Source organism: Eptatretus burgeri, chromosome 14, assembly GCF_056783735.1.
Source record: "Eptatretus burgeri isolate ZD-2024b chromosome 14, Ebu_testis_v1, whole genome shotgun sequence".
NCBI classification, from domain to species: domain Eukaryota; kingdom Metazoa; phylum Chordata; class Myxini; order Myxiniformes; family Myxinidae; genus Eptatretus; species Eptatretus burgeri.
The window spans coordinates 9,053,059-9,068,771 of record NC_140974.1 but is presented as its reverse complement, the minus strand read 5'-3'; the positions used below and the strand labels follow the sequence as shown (position 1 = coordinate 9,068,771).

The following is a 15,713-nucleotide window of genomic DNA, read 5'->3' as shown; positions in this document are numbered from 1 at the left end:
TACAGCCAGTTTAACATATTCTCTCGACAGAACAGTGTGAGCCACCATGCTTCGATACCCATTTGCAATGCACCAAAATGGCAGTTTTTGCCAAATCCGATTCTGCAGCTGATTAAATCCAGGACATCACAACCCGTACGTCATTTGTCATGTCAGCAGGAAGAGTGAGCTAACCGTTTGGCTCTTACAATGCTTCACCTTATGCAGCCGAGTAAAGACTGCCTTCACATTGACCGGTTCTCTGCTCCAGCAGAATACCAATTGCCGACAAGGTGGGAAAGGTCATTTATTGGGCTTACAATTTGCAGTAACATCGCATTTACTCTGACCTCATACATTGTGGAAGATAATATTTTGTGGATGAGGTGAAGGAGCTTGGCTGAGAGCCTGAGAAGGTCAAAGAGTTGCCCATGCTTTGGATGGAAGACAAAAAGCAAGCCGAGCTGGAATCCAGTACGAGAACTGGAAAATAATTGGCGACATGTGGTTTGATTGGCGTGCAAAGCAGTTCCGAGATATAGATATGTTTTAAAAATGCCAAATACGAGTACAAAGACATCTTAAGGATGTTACATGTGAATGTGGAGAAGCCTAACCCAGCTGGCACAGTTTTACGTGGGTTTGCTCGCTCGTCGCGGCTGGTCGTACACACATTGCCGACGTTGGTTCAATTTTGCCTTTGAGACGGGGAGAGACGGCTGGCCTTGTGAATATTGACAGTGTTCAGTCAACATATGGAGTTGGTCTGCCAAATGATGGACCAACTTTTGGAGAAGGTGTGTGTGATGGCGGCTTGGAGGGGATTCAATATTTCAATGTGACCGTCACATGAATTGCGTCTAATGCGAACACGAACTTCTGACGACGGATCAATTATTATCAAATAGACGTCAGCCAAACATGACGGTCACTTTTTAGACCAAAGTTTGTCCAGCATAGCTGTGTCAGCTGGGAAATAAGTCACTTGATTGTATAATATTGTCTTGACTTTGTCCTTGGTTCAACAGGCGAGGAACTGTTGGAGGATATGAAGGTTTACACTTTAACTTGAAAAGTGAACTTTGGAATTAAGTCATGGATTTGCTTCCATGGCAGGAGCATACTTGGCACATTCATAGTATATTATGTTTTATAATTTAACATGGTATTTCTTTTGGAGTATTCTTTATTATATGCTAGTAAATAACATAATGAAAATGAATAAATTTATACATGGTGTGTTGACTGCATTTCTTCTGTTTGGACACAATAATATCTATTATAATAATAATAACAACAGTAGCAGCCACATAACTGCGAGCAATTATGCCAGCTACCGAACGATGCCATTCCACACTGCCAGTTCCAATGACAATGCCTTTCCACGCCGCCCGTTGTGATGACGATGCCATCCTATTTCCTAATTTTTTATCAAACGATATTTCTCGTGGCTGGTCCGTCCCCAGAACCGCCAATTAGAACTGCGTGCAGTGATTTCTATGTGGGCGCTTACAAAAATGCGAGCCACGGGATAAAGTTTGAACAGTATGATGTCATAGTTTACACAGGTTGGCAGAAGGAAAATATTTGAAAATGTTTTTCTCTGGAACCACTTTACCGATTAAGGCGAAATTTGAAACACATCATCCACTATCCATGCTGAAAAGGTATGATCACAATGACATCATAGGTCACATGGTTTGGCAGCCACATTGGGTTGAAGGAAAACCTTTAAAAATCTTATTCTCTGAAACCACTTTACCGATGATGTTTTAGTTATCAAACTTTTATCGTCATGTGCACTTTGACATAAATAAAGATTCGCATAGATTGGTTCAGTGGTTTGACAGAAGAAGATTAAAAAAATAGCTTTAGCTTCGATCCAACAATATAGCCACCCGGCCACATATTCAAAATGTATTTATCATGATTAGTCGATCATATATACCGTATTTTCCTGTGTATAAACCATGGCAATGTATTAACCACACCCATGTTTTCACCCTTAACAGAAATGAAAATATTGATCATTTTATTTTCTGATCTAGATCTAAATACGTTTGTACATTATCTTTGTATGGAACAAAGTGACAGAGGTATCAACATGCTTACTCCCATGTCTGCTTAATTTTGTTTAACAGCCTTTTTCTTCTTCTCAAGAAGTTTAAGAGAGAGGAGAGGATGCTAAGAAGTTTTTATTTTTCTTTCTTGTTTTTTTATTATTATAAAGAGGATTTTTTTTTGTTCCTCGAAAAAGGAAGAAAAGGGATTCATCCCGGTATCATACATATTTATTGTGTTTTTGTGGCCCTGAAAAGGGCCGTTTGGGTTTGATGAAGCTTTTCAGCTAAACCCGTGGAAATCCTCGTCAATGCTTTCCTCGTCGAAGACGGCACGTAACTCCTTGTCCGAATCATGGTAGAGCAAGTCCCTATCGCTGTCACCATGATTTGCAGCCTCCTCTTCCCAAATGATGTTGTCTGTGCCTCCATGTTGTTGGAGATGCAGCATTTCATTAATGCTCGCTTGATGATGTCCAACAGTATCTCCTCCCACACCTTGATGATCAAACCACAGATCATCGGAAGGTCGACCTTTCTCATCCTCCCACTTTTGGTGTAGGTCTTCTCCCCTCTCATTAACCAGTCGAACCAGCAGCGACATAGCCCGTCCTTGAATGGCTTGTTGATGGACACATCGAGGGGCTGCAGGAGCAAAGTCATCCCACCTGGGATGATGACAAGATTGGTGTTGGTCTGACTGAGCAGCACTTTGGTGTCGTCGGTCTTGTGACAACTGAATGCATCCAGGATGAGCATGCTCCGCCGTTGAGAGACCGTCATCCGGCCTACTACTCCAGACCATGCACATCCAGTTCTGGACCAGTCCCTCATCTATCCACCCCTTCTCCTGTGCAGGAACAATGACGCTGACTGAAACCTTGTCTTTGGGCATTGTCTTCCTCTTCAACATGACATACGTGGGAATCTTGTCACCATCTGTGGTGCAGGCGAGCATAATGATAAATCGGTCCTTCTCGTGACCAGTCGTGTTGATCATCACATTGCGAGCAAGCTTATTTGAGGTGGGAGCTCCGTTATTAGACTCTAGCTATTGTGAATAAGTCTTCTTTTTGTGTGAGACCAGGTGTTCTTCTTCTTTTGTGTTTAATGGCATTTTCAGAGCCGGGAGGCTCTATATACCCCACACACATAAACTCCGGGTGTCTCCGGACGTTTCAGAGTGTGGGTTTATTTAATTTCTGAACACGGTCAACAAGATGATTTTCAAACTCTTAACGTTAACTGGTTTTCAAGGTTTAAACGGTGGAATTGGGCTTAACAGCAGTTCCAACTGCTAAAAAAAAAAGGAATGCTAATTTGGAATGTAATTGAAATTCAGCATTGATCGTTTTTAAGACTGATTTTTTTTTCTATACCTGCGTATTAACTGCACCCCCAACTATTACCTTTTTTGCCAAGTGAAAAGTGAGGTTTATACACTGGAAAATATGGTATCAACTTTTGCATCGATCTGTTCAGCGGTTTCGGAGAAGAACGTTTTTAAAGGATCTGTTTTTTTTCCATCTAATATGGCTGCCCGACCAAATGACCTATGACGGCATAAATTTAAACCCTGACTATGGGTAGACAATCACGTTTGCTAACTTTCGTTGTGATCGGATAAGGTTCATTTTTCTATCCAATATGGCTGCCATACCACATGACCGATGACATCATCGTTTTCAGACTATATGGAGCAATGGTTTTGTTTTTATTTGTTGTGCTACTTGTTTTTCGTTAACTCTTCTCTCCTAAACCGTGTCCTGCTGTGTTAAATAATTTAGTTTGTCTCTCAAGTTCATTCAGGCTTACCTGCGATAGTCGAGTGCGCTTCCCTACCATTTTCTGCCTCGTTTTAAGCTTCTTTGTTATAGTTATTGTTACTTCTGAACCCTCAGCTCAATTATTTCCCCTCTTCCCTCAATAAGTAAAACAAAATATCTCTCCTTCATCCTAAAAAAAAAAAACATTCGGAAAAAAAAAACTCAGCGATCAACAACACCAATGGAAAGAACAAAAAAATTTTGTTCGAAACTCTACTCTCATTTTCCTACATCATCTTTGCAATAATCCCCGAATTTAATAAAATATTTCTCATCTTTAAAACCCTTTCACAACATGAAAAAAATATTTTTTAAAAACTTCCAAAATATCTTAACGTGCATCATTACACTGCTGATTACTCCATCATGAACAGACCATTAATCATTCTTCTTCTTCATCATCAAAATCTCTTCCTTTTTCTATTTGACAAGGTTATTTTCCAAAACCTCACTCCTGAATGCTTACTTCATCCAGCATCCTCTTTCACGTGTAGCCAAATTTTCCTCCATGCCTTCAACCAAACACTCTCACACCACCCCACCTATGAAGCCTGTCGCAGGTTATCCAGTCTAGGAATCCTGAGGCGTCAATTTTATAAAGGCTGTGTGAAAGCAACAAACATTTCCCCTTCACGTCCATTCATGGAGTCAAACCCTTCCATATCAGTACCATCCCCCCACCCCCCTTCTGCTCACCCCTTACCTTGCCCCCTCTCAACGTCAACCTCGTCTTGTTCCCTCTCAACTTCCCCCTTGCTTAACCCCCTTTCAAGCTTCACTCCTGCCCCTCCTGGGTTCATCCCCTCCCCAACAACCCCCCCCCCACACCTGCCCCGCACCATCTCCTTGCTTCTTTCCACATCCCTATGTCCTATCAGCAGCTTCTCTTCCCCTGTCCCTAACCATGTGGACCTCAAACATCCGAGGCCTCCGTTCCAACCTCACATCCCTCAATCCAGGCTGCTGCCAATAAACCGGATATAATATGCTTTGCTGACTCCTTCCTCCCACAGGACATCCCTTAGTGTCTCTCCCTGGCTATCGACTCCTCCGGTTTGATCAACCTGAACCCGTCCTGGCAGTAGAGTCATGCTTCACATCAAAAACTCAATTTCTCACTCTTCATCCACTGCTCTTACATCTCCCAAATGTCAGAAGTACCTCTGGTTATGACTTCCCCTCCATTCTCACATCATGTTTGTCTGTGTGTTGTACCATCCTCCCAACAGTAATGACTCCATCTACATTTTTCTCTCAGATGATGACATGGACCAACTATTAATCACTCATCCCCACTCTCTTCCTCATATGTGGTGATTTCAATTGTCACCATGCGAATTGGCTGGGTATTGCTACCTTTCTCACCAGCCATGGCACTTCTGCAAAATACTTCTGTGGCTCCATGGGACTGACTCAATCTGTGAACTTTCCAATCTGGATTTCTCCTGATGACAAATCTTTCCTCCTGGATTTGGTGATGACCAACTTCCCTGCCAATGTATCTTGCTCATCCTCTGCCCCAATCTTCTGATCATGTGCTAGTGTCGGTCAGCATCTCTCTGGCCATTCTCAGAGAACCGCCTCTGAGCTGGCGAGTTTGGCAGTTCACTCAAGCAAACTGGCAGGGACTGCTTGCAGCCATCACACTTAAGGACTGGTCTCCTAAATCTAGCACCTCTAATATTGATTCAGCCTGGGAATTCTTCCACAGAAGCCTGTTCTCTCTTATGCACAGATTCATCCCATCTCGTTCTCTACCCTCAGGAGAGCCAGGAAACAACATCTGTCTAATCTCAAGAATGAACTTTCAAACTTGTCTCCCTCCTCTAAATCCTGGAGGTGCCTTGTTATGTCAGGCTCTGGTGTATGCTCCCCTTCCATCCCTTCCCTCACTTCAAATGGCACCACAGCCGACTCTGCTCGTGAGAAGGCCGAATGCCTCAATTCTGTGTTTGATTCAAACTCTTGTGTCCATAATATATATATATATATATATATATATATATATATATATATATATATATATATATATATATATATATATATATATATATATATATATATATATATATATATATCTCTCTCTCTCTCTCTCTCTCTCTCTCTCTCTCTCTCTCTCTCTCTCTCTCTCTCTCTCTCTCTCTCTCTCTCTCTCTCTCTCCTCCCCCCCCTCACCATTCCCACTCATAACCAACTGCTCTTGAATTCTGTGTCTTTTTCACGTTCAAAGGTGGAGAAATTTCTGGCAACCCTCGACTCTGACTCTGCAACTAGACCACATGGCATCAGCTCACCAGCAACCCCCGCCTAGTGAAACTGCCTCGATCGAGAATCACTGCTCACCTGCACTCATTTATTCCTCTTTTTCCCCACTTGTGAAACCACCTTTCATCCTGTCTTCAATCTCATTCTTTCCTCCAGGTCGACAAGATAGTTGTTCACCACCATCTCGTCACCCCCCCCCCCCATCCAAAACTATGATCTTTTCTGCACCCGTTAAACCACCCTGCACCCCTCCCAAAATTTTGCTAATGTATCAACATTGTCCATGCTTTGTGTGTATATTGCCTGTATAAACCTGGAAGTCCCTGTAGTGTCCATCTTGTTTACCCCATGTACCCCAACCCATCCCTCTCCCTTCCACAGATCTCCTAATGTCTCTCTTCCCAATGTTTTGTCCTTCCCTCTCCCACCCCTCTTGTCTCCTGCTCCCCTTGTTGTAGGTTCTGTGTTAGCTCTCGTCGAAGCCTCGACAGTGTATCCAAAAAAAAAAAGTGCATTCCTGACCTGTGCAAGTTTCAATTTTTTTTTTCGTTGAGCAGGTCCAGAGAAGAATATGGCCAAAGTTTTTCCTTTTTTCCAATATGGCTGCCACACCGCATGACCAATGACGTCGTAGTTATCATTCTTAAAATCTCCATGAATAGGTGCGCCTTCATTGAAAGTTTTGCATCGATTGCTTAAGCGGTTGTGGAGAAAACGAATTTAAAAGCCAATAAATCTGGAAAATGCGGCAGAAGAAAAAAATTAAATAAACAGAACAAAAACAATAGGGTTCCTTCGGTAACCTAATAATAATGTTTCCTAACTTCAATGCAGGAGGAGGCCATTACGCCCATCCAGCCTGTGAAATGGTTGCCAACCTATGGTTGCCCATGCTCAATCCTTTTTAACTGATGAGCGTCAAGCAAGCAAGCAGCACACACCATTTTTAAAGTCTTCGCAATGACTCGGCTGATGAGTTATGACAAAACATGGTGGACAGGTTGGTTCGGTGACAAGAACAAGCTGATTTGATCTTGGTTTTTCTCTGGATGCATATCTGGCCTATCAGTGGGATACAAAGTAAACTAGTCAGCCTTGCGGAGGTATGCGCTCCACTGAGTGCCGTTCTAGTTTTGATCCGCTTTCCAAAATTATACAGTCATCTACAAATTAAAGCTTGGTATTGGTTTAATGGTTATGGTGGCTGGCTTAAGATCTTAAGGTCTTTAGTTCAAGCCCCTGTCAATTTGTTGAATAAATACCAGGCTCGTTGACTCAACCTGCCATGATGGTGAATACCAGGTCAGCGAAATGAGTACCGACATGCTGGTAACACGGGGCATTGCATCAGCGGCACAGCCGCACCCACAGAAAACGATGCAGGCAAGCAGCCACAGGCTGCATATAAATAAATAAATTTACAAATTCCATTTGCAAAAAATGGCTAAATTTGATGCTCCTCACTTACTCTCAAATGCCATATCTTCAATCCATTCTTTTCCTTTACTCCTTCCTCTCTTCCCAATTCTTGTGTTCTCTCTTATCTTGCAAACCCCCTCCACAGTCATCTTCAGAGTACAGTATCTCTTTATGCAATTATGCAGATGGATACATATGGTATAAAACGCACATCAAAAGTAATTAATAAATAAAACAGACGTAGGACGAACACTAAAAGCCACATGCACAGTTGCTTCTCCTCCTCCTTCATATGCAGCACAAAGATGTGGGTAGCATTATTGGTTGAGCCAATGATGCAACGCCCCATATTTCGAGTACACTGGTACTTATTTCACAAACCTTGGAAGGATGGCAGGCTGAGTCAACTCCACCTGGTATAAATTCAACAGAACAACAGGTGCTCAAACTCAGGACCCTGAGATCCCAAGCCAGCCACCTTAACAACTAAGCCAACACTCGGCTTGGCACAGTTGTTGCGAAGTTGGAAACAACAACAAAGTACCATTCACCAAGCATACATTCTTAATAGCAAGCTTTATATTCAAGTATTTATGCTCGGTTCATTGGTGATTCGCTCCTTTAACCGCAGGTTGTTCCCCTTCATCAGTCCTATCCAAATAATCTTCCGCAATCTCGTACAATGTACACCATTAAATTGACTCTGCAATGCCAAACATGCACGTGTAATATTAGATGCTTTGAGCATCACCGCATCAGCTTCAAATACTCCGAATAGGGGATACTGCACATGCGTCTTTAAGAGGAGGTTTGCCCACAGGCTGAAAAAATGATGTTCGGAGCAGTCTGTAGGATAACAAGGTATCATCATTCATCATTTCATATGCAGCACATGGATGCTGGTTGTATGATTGCTGGAGTGGGTGAGGATTCCAACACAGGCCAGATAGATTAGAGGTGAGTGACAAGGTAGCAAAGGCCAGCATACCATTCTGAAACTCTAAATACCCCCAAACAAATAGGTAATACAACTGGGCAGACTAGTGTGCTGGCCATTTCGACACGTCGGATCGATCTTATGACACTGATGTGCTGAAAAGGTCTTTGGAGTAGATAATGGTGAACACCAGGTGAAGATACATTCCAAAAAAATTTACTCCAAACTTTCGACCAAATTCCTGTAGAAATGAGACACTTATGCATTTTCAACACCTTTCAAAATGTTGGGGAAACTGGAAACAAAAGTGACTCAAAATGGGCGTTATGTAAATAAAGGGTGATTTGCTTACCCTGCACGGTGTTTCAGTCTCTTATCCGGAATTCCTTCCTTTGAAACGAGCTTATTGAAGACCAAAATTCCAATAATCATATTGACCTGAGGAAAGTCGAGGAGTTCATCAATAGTTGATTGTGAACAGCAAACATATTTGATAGGCAGTAAAGTGGAACTTTGGGAACCACATGTGCATGTGTGTGTGTTACATATATATATATATATATATATATATATATATATATATATATATATATATATATATATATATATATATATATATATATATGAAAATCTCTTACCAAGACGACCACGGCAGCTGGGCCAACAAAGGCATAGAGAAGTCCTCCCTCCAAAGACAGCCAACAACTTTACAAAAAAGAAATATAAAACTCGGGTCATGTTAACATCTCCAGTATGACAAACACAACGTGAAATATTAATGGTGTAAAATATGGTTTGAAAAATCGTTTAATAGAAGAAAAGTTTTACTACTCTCTCACGCTGCATCGTGTCCACAGAGTTTTCCAGGAACACGTGATCGTTTTAGCTTCCATATAGAGTGTTTATAAAGTCATTGTGCAACTTTAAACTTTAATAACCTTGAATGCACACCTGATAGAGGCAAATTGTAAACGGCACATGAAAGCATAATTCAAAATATTTTTTTATTATTTAAAAAACACAATTCAGTGCAAATTTCTCGGCTTCAACACGACCGCCATGTTTTGTAATACAACGTTCAATCCGATTTTCCAACTTGTTGTAAGCATTTCCCAGTTGCTGCTGATTGATTTCATGAATTGTATTTGTGATTGTCGCTACAAGTTCATTCAAAGAACAAGGTTTTGATGAGTAAACAAGTTTTAACATAGCTCCCTAAAAATTTGTACAAGGGGGAATGGCCACATGAATGAGATGGCCAAATAATCGGTCCACGTTTACTGATCCACTTGTCTGTGAAAACGTCGTTCAACAAACATCGCACATTCAAAGTAGGTGGCAGGGATCGCCGTCCTGCTGGAAGAAGGCGCTATTTGAAAGATGTAATCATCGTAGTTCAGAAATATAGAAATTCTACTACATTGCGAAGCAACATTCACCATTGATTGCTGCTTCTTCAATAAAAGGGTGGATGATGCGAGACTTCCTGTGACTGCACCAGGCGTTGATTTTTGATGAGTCTCTTTCATGTTTCTCGACTTCCTGAGGTTTTTCTGTCTCCCCCAAGTGTGGAAATTTGTACTGGTTGACTTTACCACTGATGTGGAATGTTGCTTCATCAGAAAATGTCAACTCATCAAAAAACCCGGGGAATTGTGGATTTTATGTTTGAACCGTCGACAGAATTCGAACCTTGCACGGTAGTCCTCTTCCTGTAACAGGTGAGCACCCTGAATCTTGTAAGAGTGTTCGTAGAATTTCAATTTGGAATTCTGTGTGCTCTTCATTGTGAGATGTTAGGTTCACCAGATGCATGTTGCAGAGCCCTCTGCAAGGGCTCATCACCCTGTATAAAAGTAACTGTGATAGATTTCATAAACTACTTAAAATTCAATGTTCAGTCATTTTAAACTTCACCAAAGGCAATTTAATATTCCAAAAAACAAACACAACATATCAACCAAAGCTTTTCGTGCTGCACTTTTGAAGGTTGAATCACAGCAAGAGAGCTAGGAAGTGAGAGAGCGTGCAAGCTTGTCCATGTAAGATTGACACTGATTGGTTCATCAGTTATGACCTCAATGGTAATTTGAGCCCCCATTGGTTAGCCCACCATCATCAGTATCTCTGGTTTCGATTGGCTGGAGCAGATTAACGCCTTGGAGGGAGGGGGGATGTGACGCCCCCAAGGCTGATGACTCTCCATTTGCATGCATACCTTGGACAGCAGTCGGAGCACCAGATTTGATGTTTCCATGTTGAAAGAGAATGAAAGAATGTACAAATTGCTTTTGACCATGTAACACAGGGTCCATGGAAAAGGCGAAGGTTGTTTCCAACATACATAGATGTGAAACACTCCAACCTCGGTTCAATGTCTTGAACATATCTGCATTGTACTGGTCCGCACAGAATGGGTTGACAACTAAGCACCGTGCCATGGCAGAATAACAAGAAATGGCTGACGGTCCTTGAACGTTCCTACATGTTCGCACTGGTTGTGTCCTCACTCTCAAGTTCTTTTCTCGAATCACCAGAGGGTCCTGCTGTTTGATACGGTTAACCAACCTCTGGGTTGTTCGGCCCATGTACCGAGCTTCACATCGGCACTTAAACTCTTCGATAACATTGCTGATTTTTGGGGTGGGCAGAACATCCTTGTTGACTGACATAAGTAAACGGTGAGAGGTAAAGATAACTCGAGGTTGTACAACCAGGTACACGTTCGATATGGTACGTTTGATTTGTTCTTCAAACCTTCTTGATGATCATCCTTTCCACGGCATCCCGACATACACAGGACATTTGTCAGGACCAAGTTTGCGAGATCCTTTGTCGTATTTAGAAACTTGTGCACATATCTCAATTATATACACCGGGTAACCATTCTCACGAGTATGTTCATGATTTTCTCCAATTCAGCAGGAAGATTACAAGGTGGGCAACTCCTCCGAGCCCTGTTCACAAGGATGTTGATCAAGGCAATTTTGCATCTCATGGAGCAGTAGGAATCCCAAACGAGTCCACTTCCCATAATGGAATTTATGTGGTTTTAGCATGCGCAAAGTTCAAATTGTATTGACAACTAAAGTAAAGAGCAACATGACTGAGCAATTAACTATTCCGAGCCTTGTTGTGGTATATAGATTACAGTACATCTGAGTACAAACGATATTTATTAAAGTTGATCGATGCGCACACTTTCACACTCGCAGCAACACACACCGATTACATTAATAACCTCTCCGTTCCTCTACAGTACATGCATGTCAGGGGTGAACGTTTGATGGCCATTTCAAGACTTCAGACATGGAAGTCACACATTCAGTTAGAGAATGAGAGAAGGAATGTTAGCTGTTGATATTCCACATCCTTCGTGATGGAGCGAGAAGTACACATCAGTCAGGTGACTGGATTAGTGAAACGAGTTTTAACAAAGGCATAATGTGGGTAGTTCACGAGTCCATAATTAGTATTAAAAAAAATTAAATTATGTCTGTGGACTAATACCCTGTTTGAAGGGTTAAATATACCTACTTGGGGGCCATATCCCAAAAAATTATGAAAAAAAAAAACTGTGAAAATGATGGATAACGTGGACATAGTTAAATGTTATGAAATTGATACAGTAATGAGAATGTAGTTTAACCCGAGTAAGCTGAATTGTCTTGGTGGAGTGGTGGGGTCTGGGAGAGTGGCTGCTGATGAGATCCCAAGAGACTACATAAGCAGACATGATTTTTGTAATTACTCAGCTGTTTTAAAGGTCTGACAGGATGGTACAGAGGTAACAGCCTGTCGTATGGATGGCACCTCTGTATTGCCCAAAGGTAAGAGTCCTGATGAACAGGACACTTACCTTTGGGCCGTCCAACCTGGGTTTCATTCTCAACCAGTGACACACACGCACGAACGCACCCTCTGTCTTTTCGGATGTCCATCCTCAGGAGGACATCACAAAGTGCGTCATCCCTCAGATGGCCATTAAGCTGGGTGTTCCATTTCGTGATGAGTCGGTGAGTTATCACTGACACTGTGAACAAATTAACAATTGTTATTGCCCAAATCAGCTCAAGTCAAACATCAGGCCTGACCAGCCGGCTCATGGAAAGATGGGCCAAAAATATTCCCCTGCCGAATACACAAGATGGGGAGAACTTGTTTGGGGATATTACGTACCGAAATACCAAATGCTATTGTTTCAAAGTAGTAGGCTGTGTTATGGTACCTGAGCTAAAGCCCAAATTCTCACCAACACTGATTTTTTTTTTGAAACAATAACTTTGCTAGTTCACCTTCTGGGTATAGAATCGATCTGATTGATGGATGAAATCAACAGAACTTTGTTTAAGGTATGTTAACCACCGTGAGAAACAAGGAGAAGCTGACATTTCAGGCATTGACCCTTCATCGGAGCAAAAGAACTGAAATGGTCCCTCTCATTTGCTCCGATGACGCTCCGATGTATTAATGCCTGAAACGTCAACTTCTCAGTTCCCACGCCGGTTAGCAACCATCGATCCACGTCCTGTTGATTTCATCCATTTTTTTTCCACCTATCCGCCACAGATCGACACGTGCCTTCATCTGCAAGACTAGCTCTTTATTCTGACAGGGTTGAAAGACAACACCAACCTTGAGCCTACAAATAGTGGATGCTATCTATCCATTCCGAACTGGTTAACAATTCCTTTGACAGAAGTGTGAATGCAACAGAAATGCAGTGATATTTCAGGATAATACATAAAGGCGAGATGTTTTGGAAATATTTCTTGGAATGCCAATGTCTAATTGGATGGCTTTGAGGAATTGCAGGTGTGAAGCAAGCTAATAAGTGAATATTCAAGAAGACAAAGATCCTTAATGCCAATGATAAACAGGAGCAACAGGGTCGTGGGCATTTTACTGAACCTGACAGTTTGAGACGGTTCCATTTTGTGCTGTATGAATTGAGTAGTTTGTGAGAAAAGTACAAGCACAATTGACAGGTGGGCAACCGAGACTCGATGGAGTAATTCTGGCTCGGAGATGCTGATTTATGTTGTCTGAAAGGTTTTTGAAATGCTGGGGATAGCGGTGTTTGACCTGCCTTATTTACCATGAGACCTAATGCCTACGATGGTTTCACATAACATGGATCTCTGTTGAGGATCACCTCTGTCTGAAGTAGGTGTGGGGCAGTTCGTCAACGCTTTGAAAGCAGAGAATGATGTGTTGCTTGAGAAACATTTGAAACACTCCGATGATAATATAACCGGGGAAACGGCAAGCATTTCGTTTGCTTCTGGCCTACTTCTACAAGGTTGGAAGAGGTTATAATCATCAGGGAAGGGAGTAATTTAACAGCTTAACAAGTACAGCCTACATTTCTATAGTACCCATCAGTACTCGTCAAGAAGATAACAGCTTGAATCCCTTTGGAATGGAGGAATCGGAGTGTTGAGGCTTTGCAGCCATTTCCCAACTTGTTGCAGATAATGACTGCGGGTGATGGAAAACTCTCTAAAAGAAATGAGATAATATTGTATTATTGCCAGAAATATGAAATTGTTTATTGGACTTTATAAAATATCCCACCATTGCCTGAGAATCCCTCGTACACTTCAGTTCAGTTCATTTGGGCATGTAGGAGTATGTGATGTCCTGCAGGCAGTAATAATTTATAATATTTGTTTACCTAATCAGTGTGTTCATTGTTTATTTGTCCGTTTATTTAATTATCGCTTTGTTTTTTTTTTTTTTTCACTCATTCAACATCTGGGATGACTGCATCGCCCAGTTGCAATCTGCAGCACCTTTCAGTTGTTTAGTCTGGGTTCAATTTTGATAGGGCAGGATCGGTTAAACACTGTCACCCTGGGGCTTTGCAGGCAGGCCACCGAATCAGAGGCCAAGTTAGAGAGTATCATCGACTAATGACAATGAAATGAAGTGATTTTTTTCTGTCTATCTTTCGTGAAGAAAAAAAATTAAAGGATGGGAGGGGTGTGGGAGTAATTGTGAGGAAGTACGGCAAACACGGGGAAGGTGTGCAAACGCGGCTGAAGATCTCAACGAAATGGCAGGGAAATGCCCAGGATCTTGGAGAACCTGAATTCATCAGAACAATCCCCTTCTGGAACTAAAGTTGAACAAAAACTCTGGTGTACCCCAAATCGAGTGAGAGCTGCAGTGGTGGAGTATAGCTAAGTGGAAGTTGAGAAATGACCCCGGTTGAACATGGTGAGCCGAGGCAGACACTTACTGCCTGATGTGGTACCCTGTCAAAATCCTGTACTCTTGAGAACTATTCAAGATAAATAGCATCACAACATCCGAGCTGCATTTCGGAAGTAACAACCTATGGTATTGAAGACGTGCACACTCCTGTCTTCCTACCTGTATCCATCTACTCTTGCTACATCTCAAAGCAATTTATCCAAGACATCTTTTAAAACGAATCAACTGATCTTACTCCCACTGCTCTCCCTGTCAAACTATTCGCTGCGTCAACCACTTCATGATCAAAAGGTTGTTGTCTCGTCTGAGTTACAGCTCCCTTTTGCTTTATGCCTCTGCCACCGAAGGTGGGCGGAGGTTGTTTTTATCCCTGTCTGTTTGTCTGTCATTGTTTGTTAGTCTGTCTGTCGAATGTCTGTCTGTGAGCAGGATATCTCAAAAAGATATGGACAAATTTGGACAAAATTTGGTGGACGCGTTGGATGTGTGACAAGGATGAATCGATTCCAATTGGGTGAAGATCTGGATCCGAACACAATGATTTTAAAAAAATTAATTCTTCACCATTATTCATTGATTCATTCATTTTCACATTCACACAATTCATTGATTCTTCACCATTGAAAGATCGGGCCAAATTTGATATGTAGCATGGTCTCAAAAAGGGACGGACTCGGATGAAACATGGTGGCCAGGTTGTGTGTGTGGCAAGACCAAATTGTTTGATTTTGGTGAAGATCCTGATGTAGATACAGTTCAGCCTGGCAGAGGTATGTACTCTACCAAGTGCCATTCTAGTCTTCAAGCTGTAACACGTAGTCGTATCTCCGACCACTACTTAAAATTAATATACTTCCAATCTACTTCGTCTATCAAGAGAGAAATGACAATCGTAGTTTGGGGAACAGGCGCCATTTTCTGTGTTGTTACTGCGAATGGGGCCACTGTAAGGCAAAGCATTGTGGGTCCATCTTGATCCACGGGATGGTAATCACAAACGTACAGTCT

The 15,713-nt window shown here is 41.9% G+C and overlaps 1 protein-coding gene across 2 annotated transcripts in view; it reads right to left on the bottom strand.

Annotated features, from left to right (window-relative positions):
• Positions 1-15,713, bottom strand: part of LOC147012619 (adhesion G protein-coupled receptor B3-like) — a 242,602-nt gene that overhangs the window by 18,533 nt on the left and 208,356 nt on the right. For both annotated transcript variants that reach the window (XM_085853642.1, XM_085853641.1), the window contains exons 23-24: positions 9,125-9,191; positions 8,839-8,924 (exon numbers count right to left, since the gene is read on the bottom strand). In XM_085853642.1, the coding sequence (XP_085709768.1) occupies positions 8,839-8,924; positions 9,125-9,191 (153 nt within the window). The remainder of the gene's footprint in view (positions 1-8,838; positions 8,925-9,124; positions 9,192-15,713) is intronic.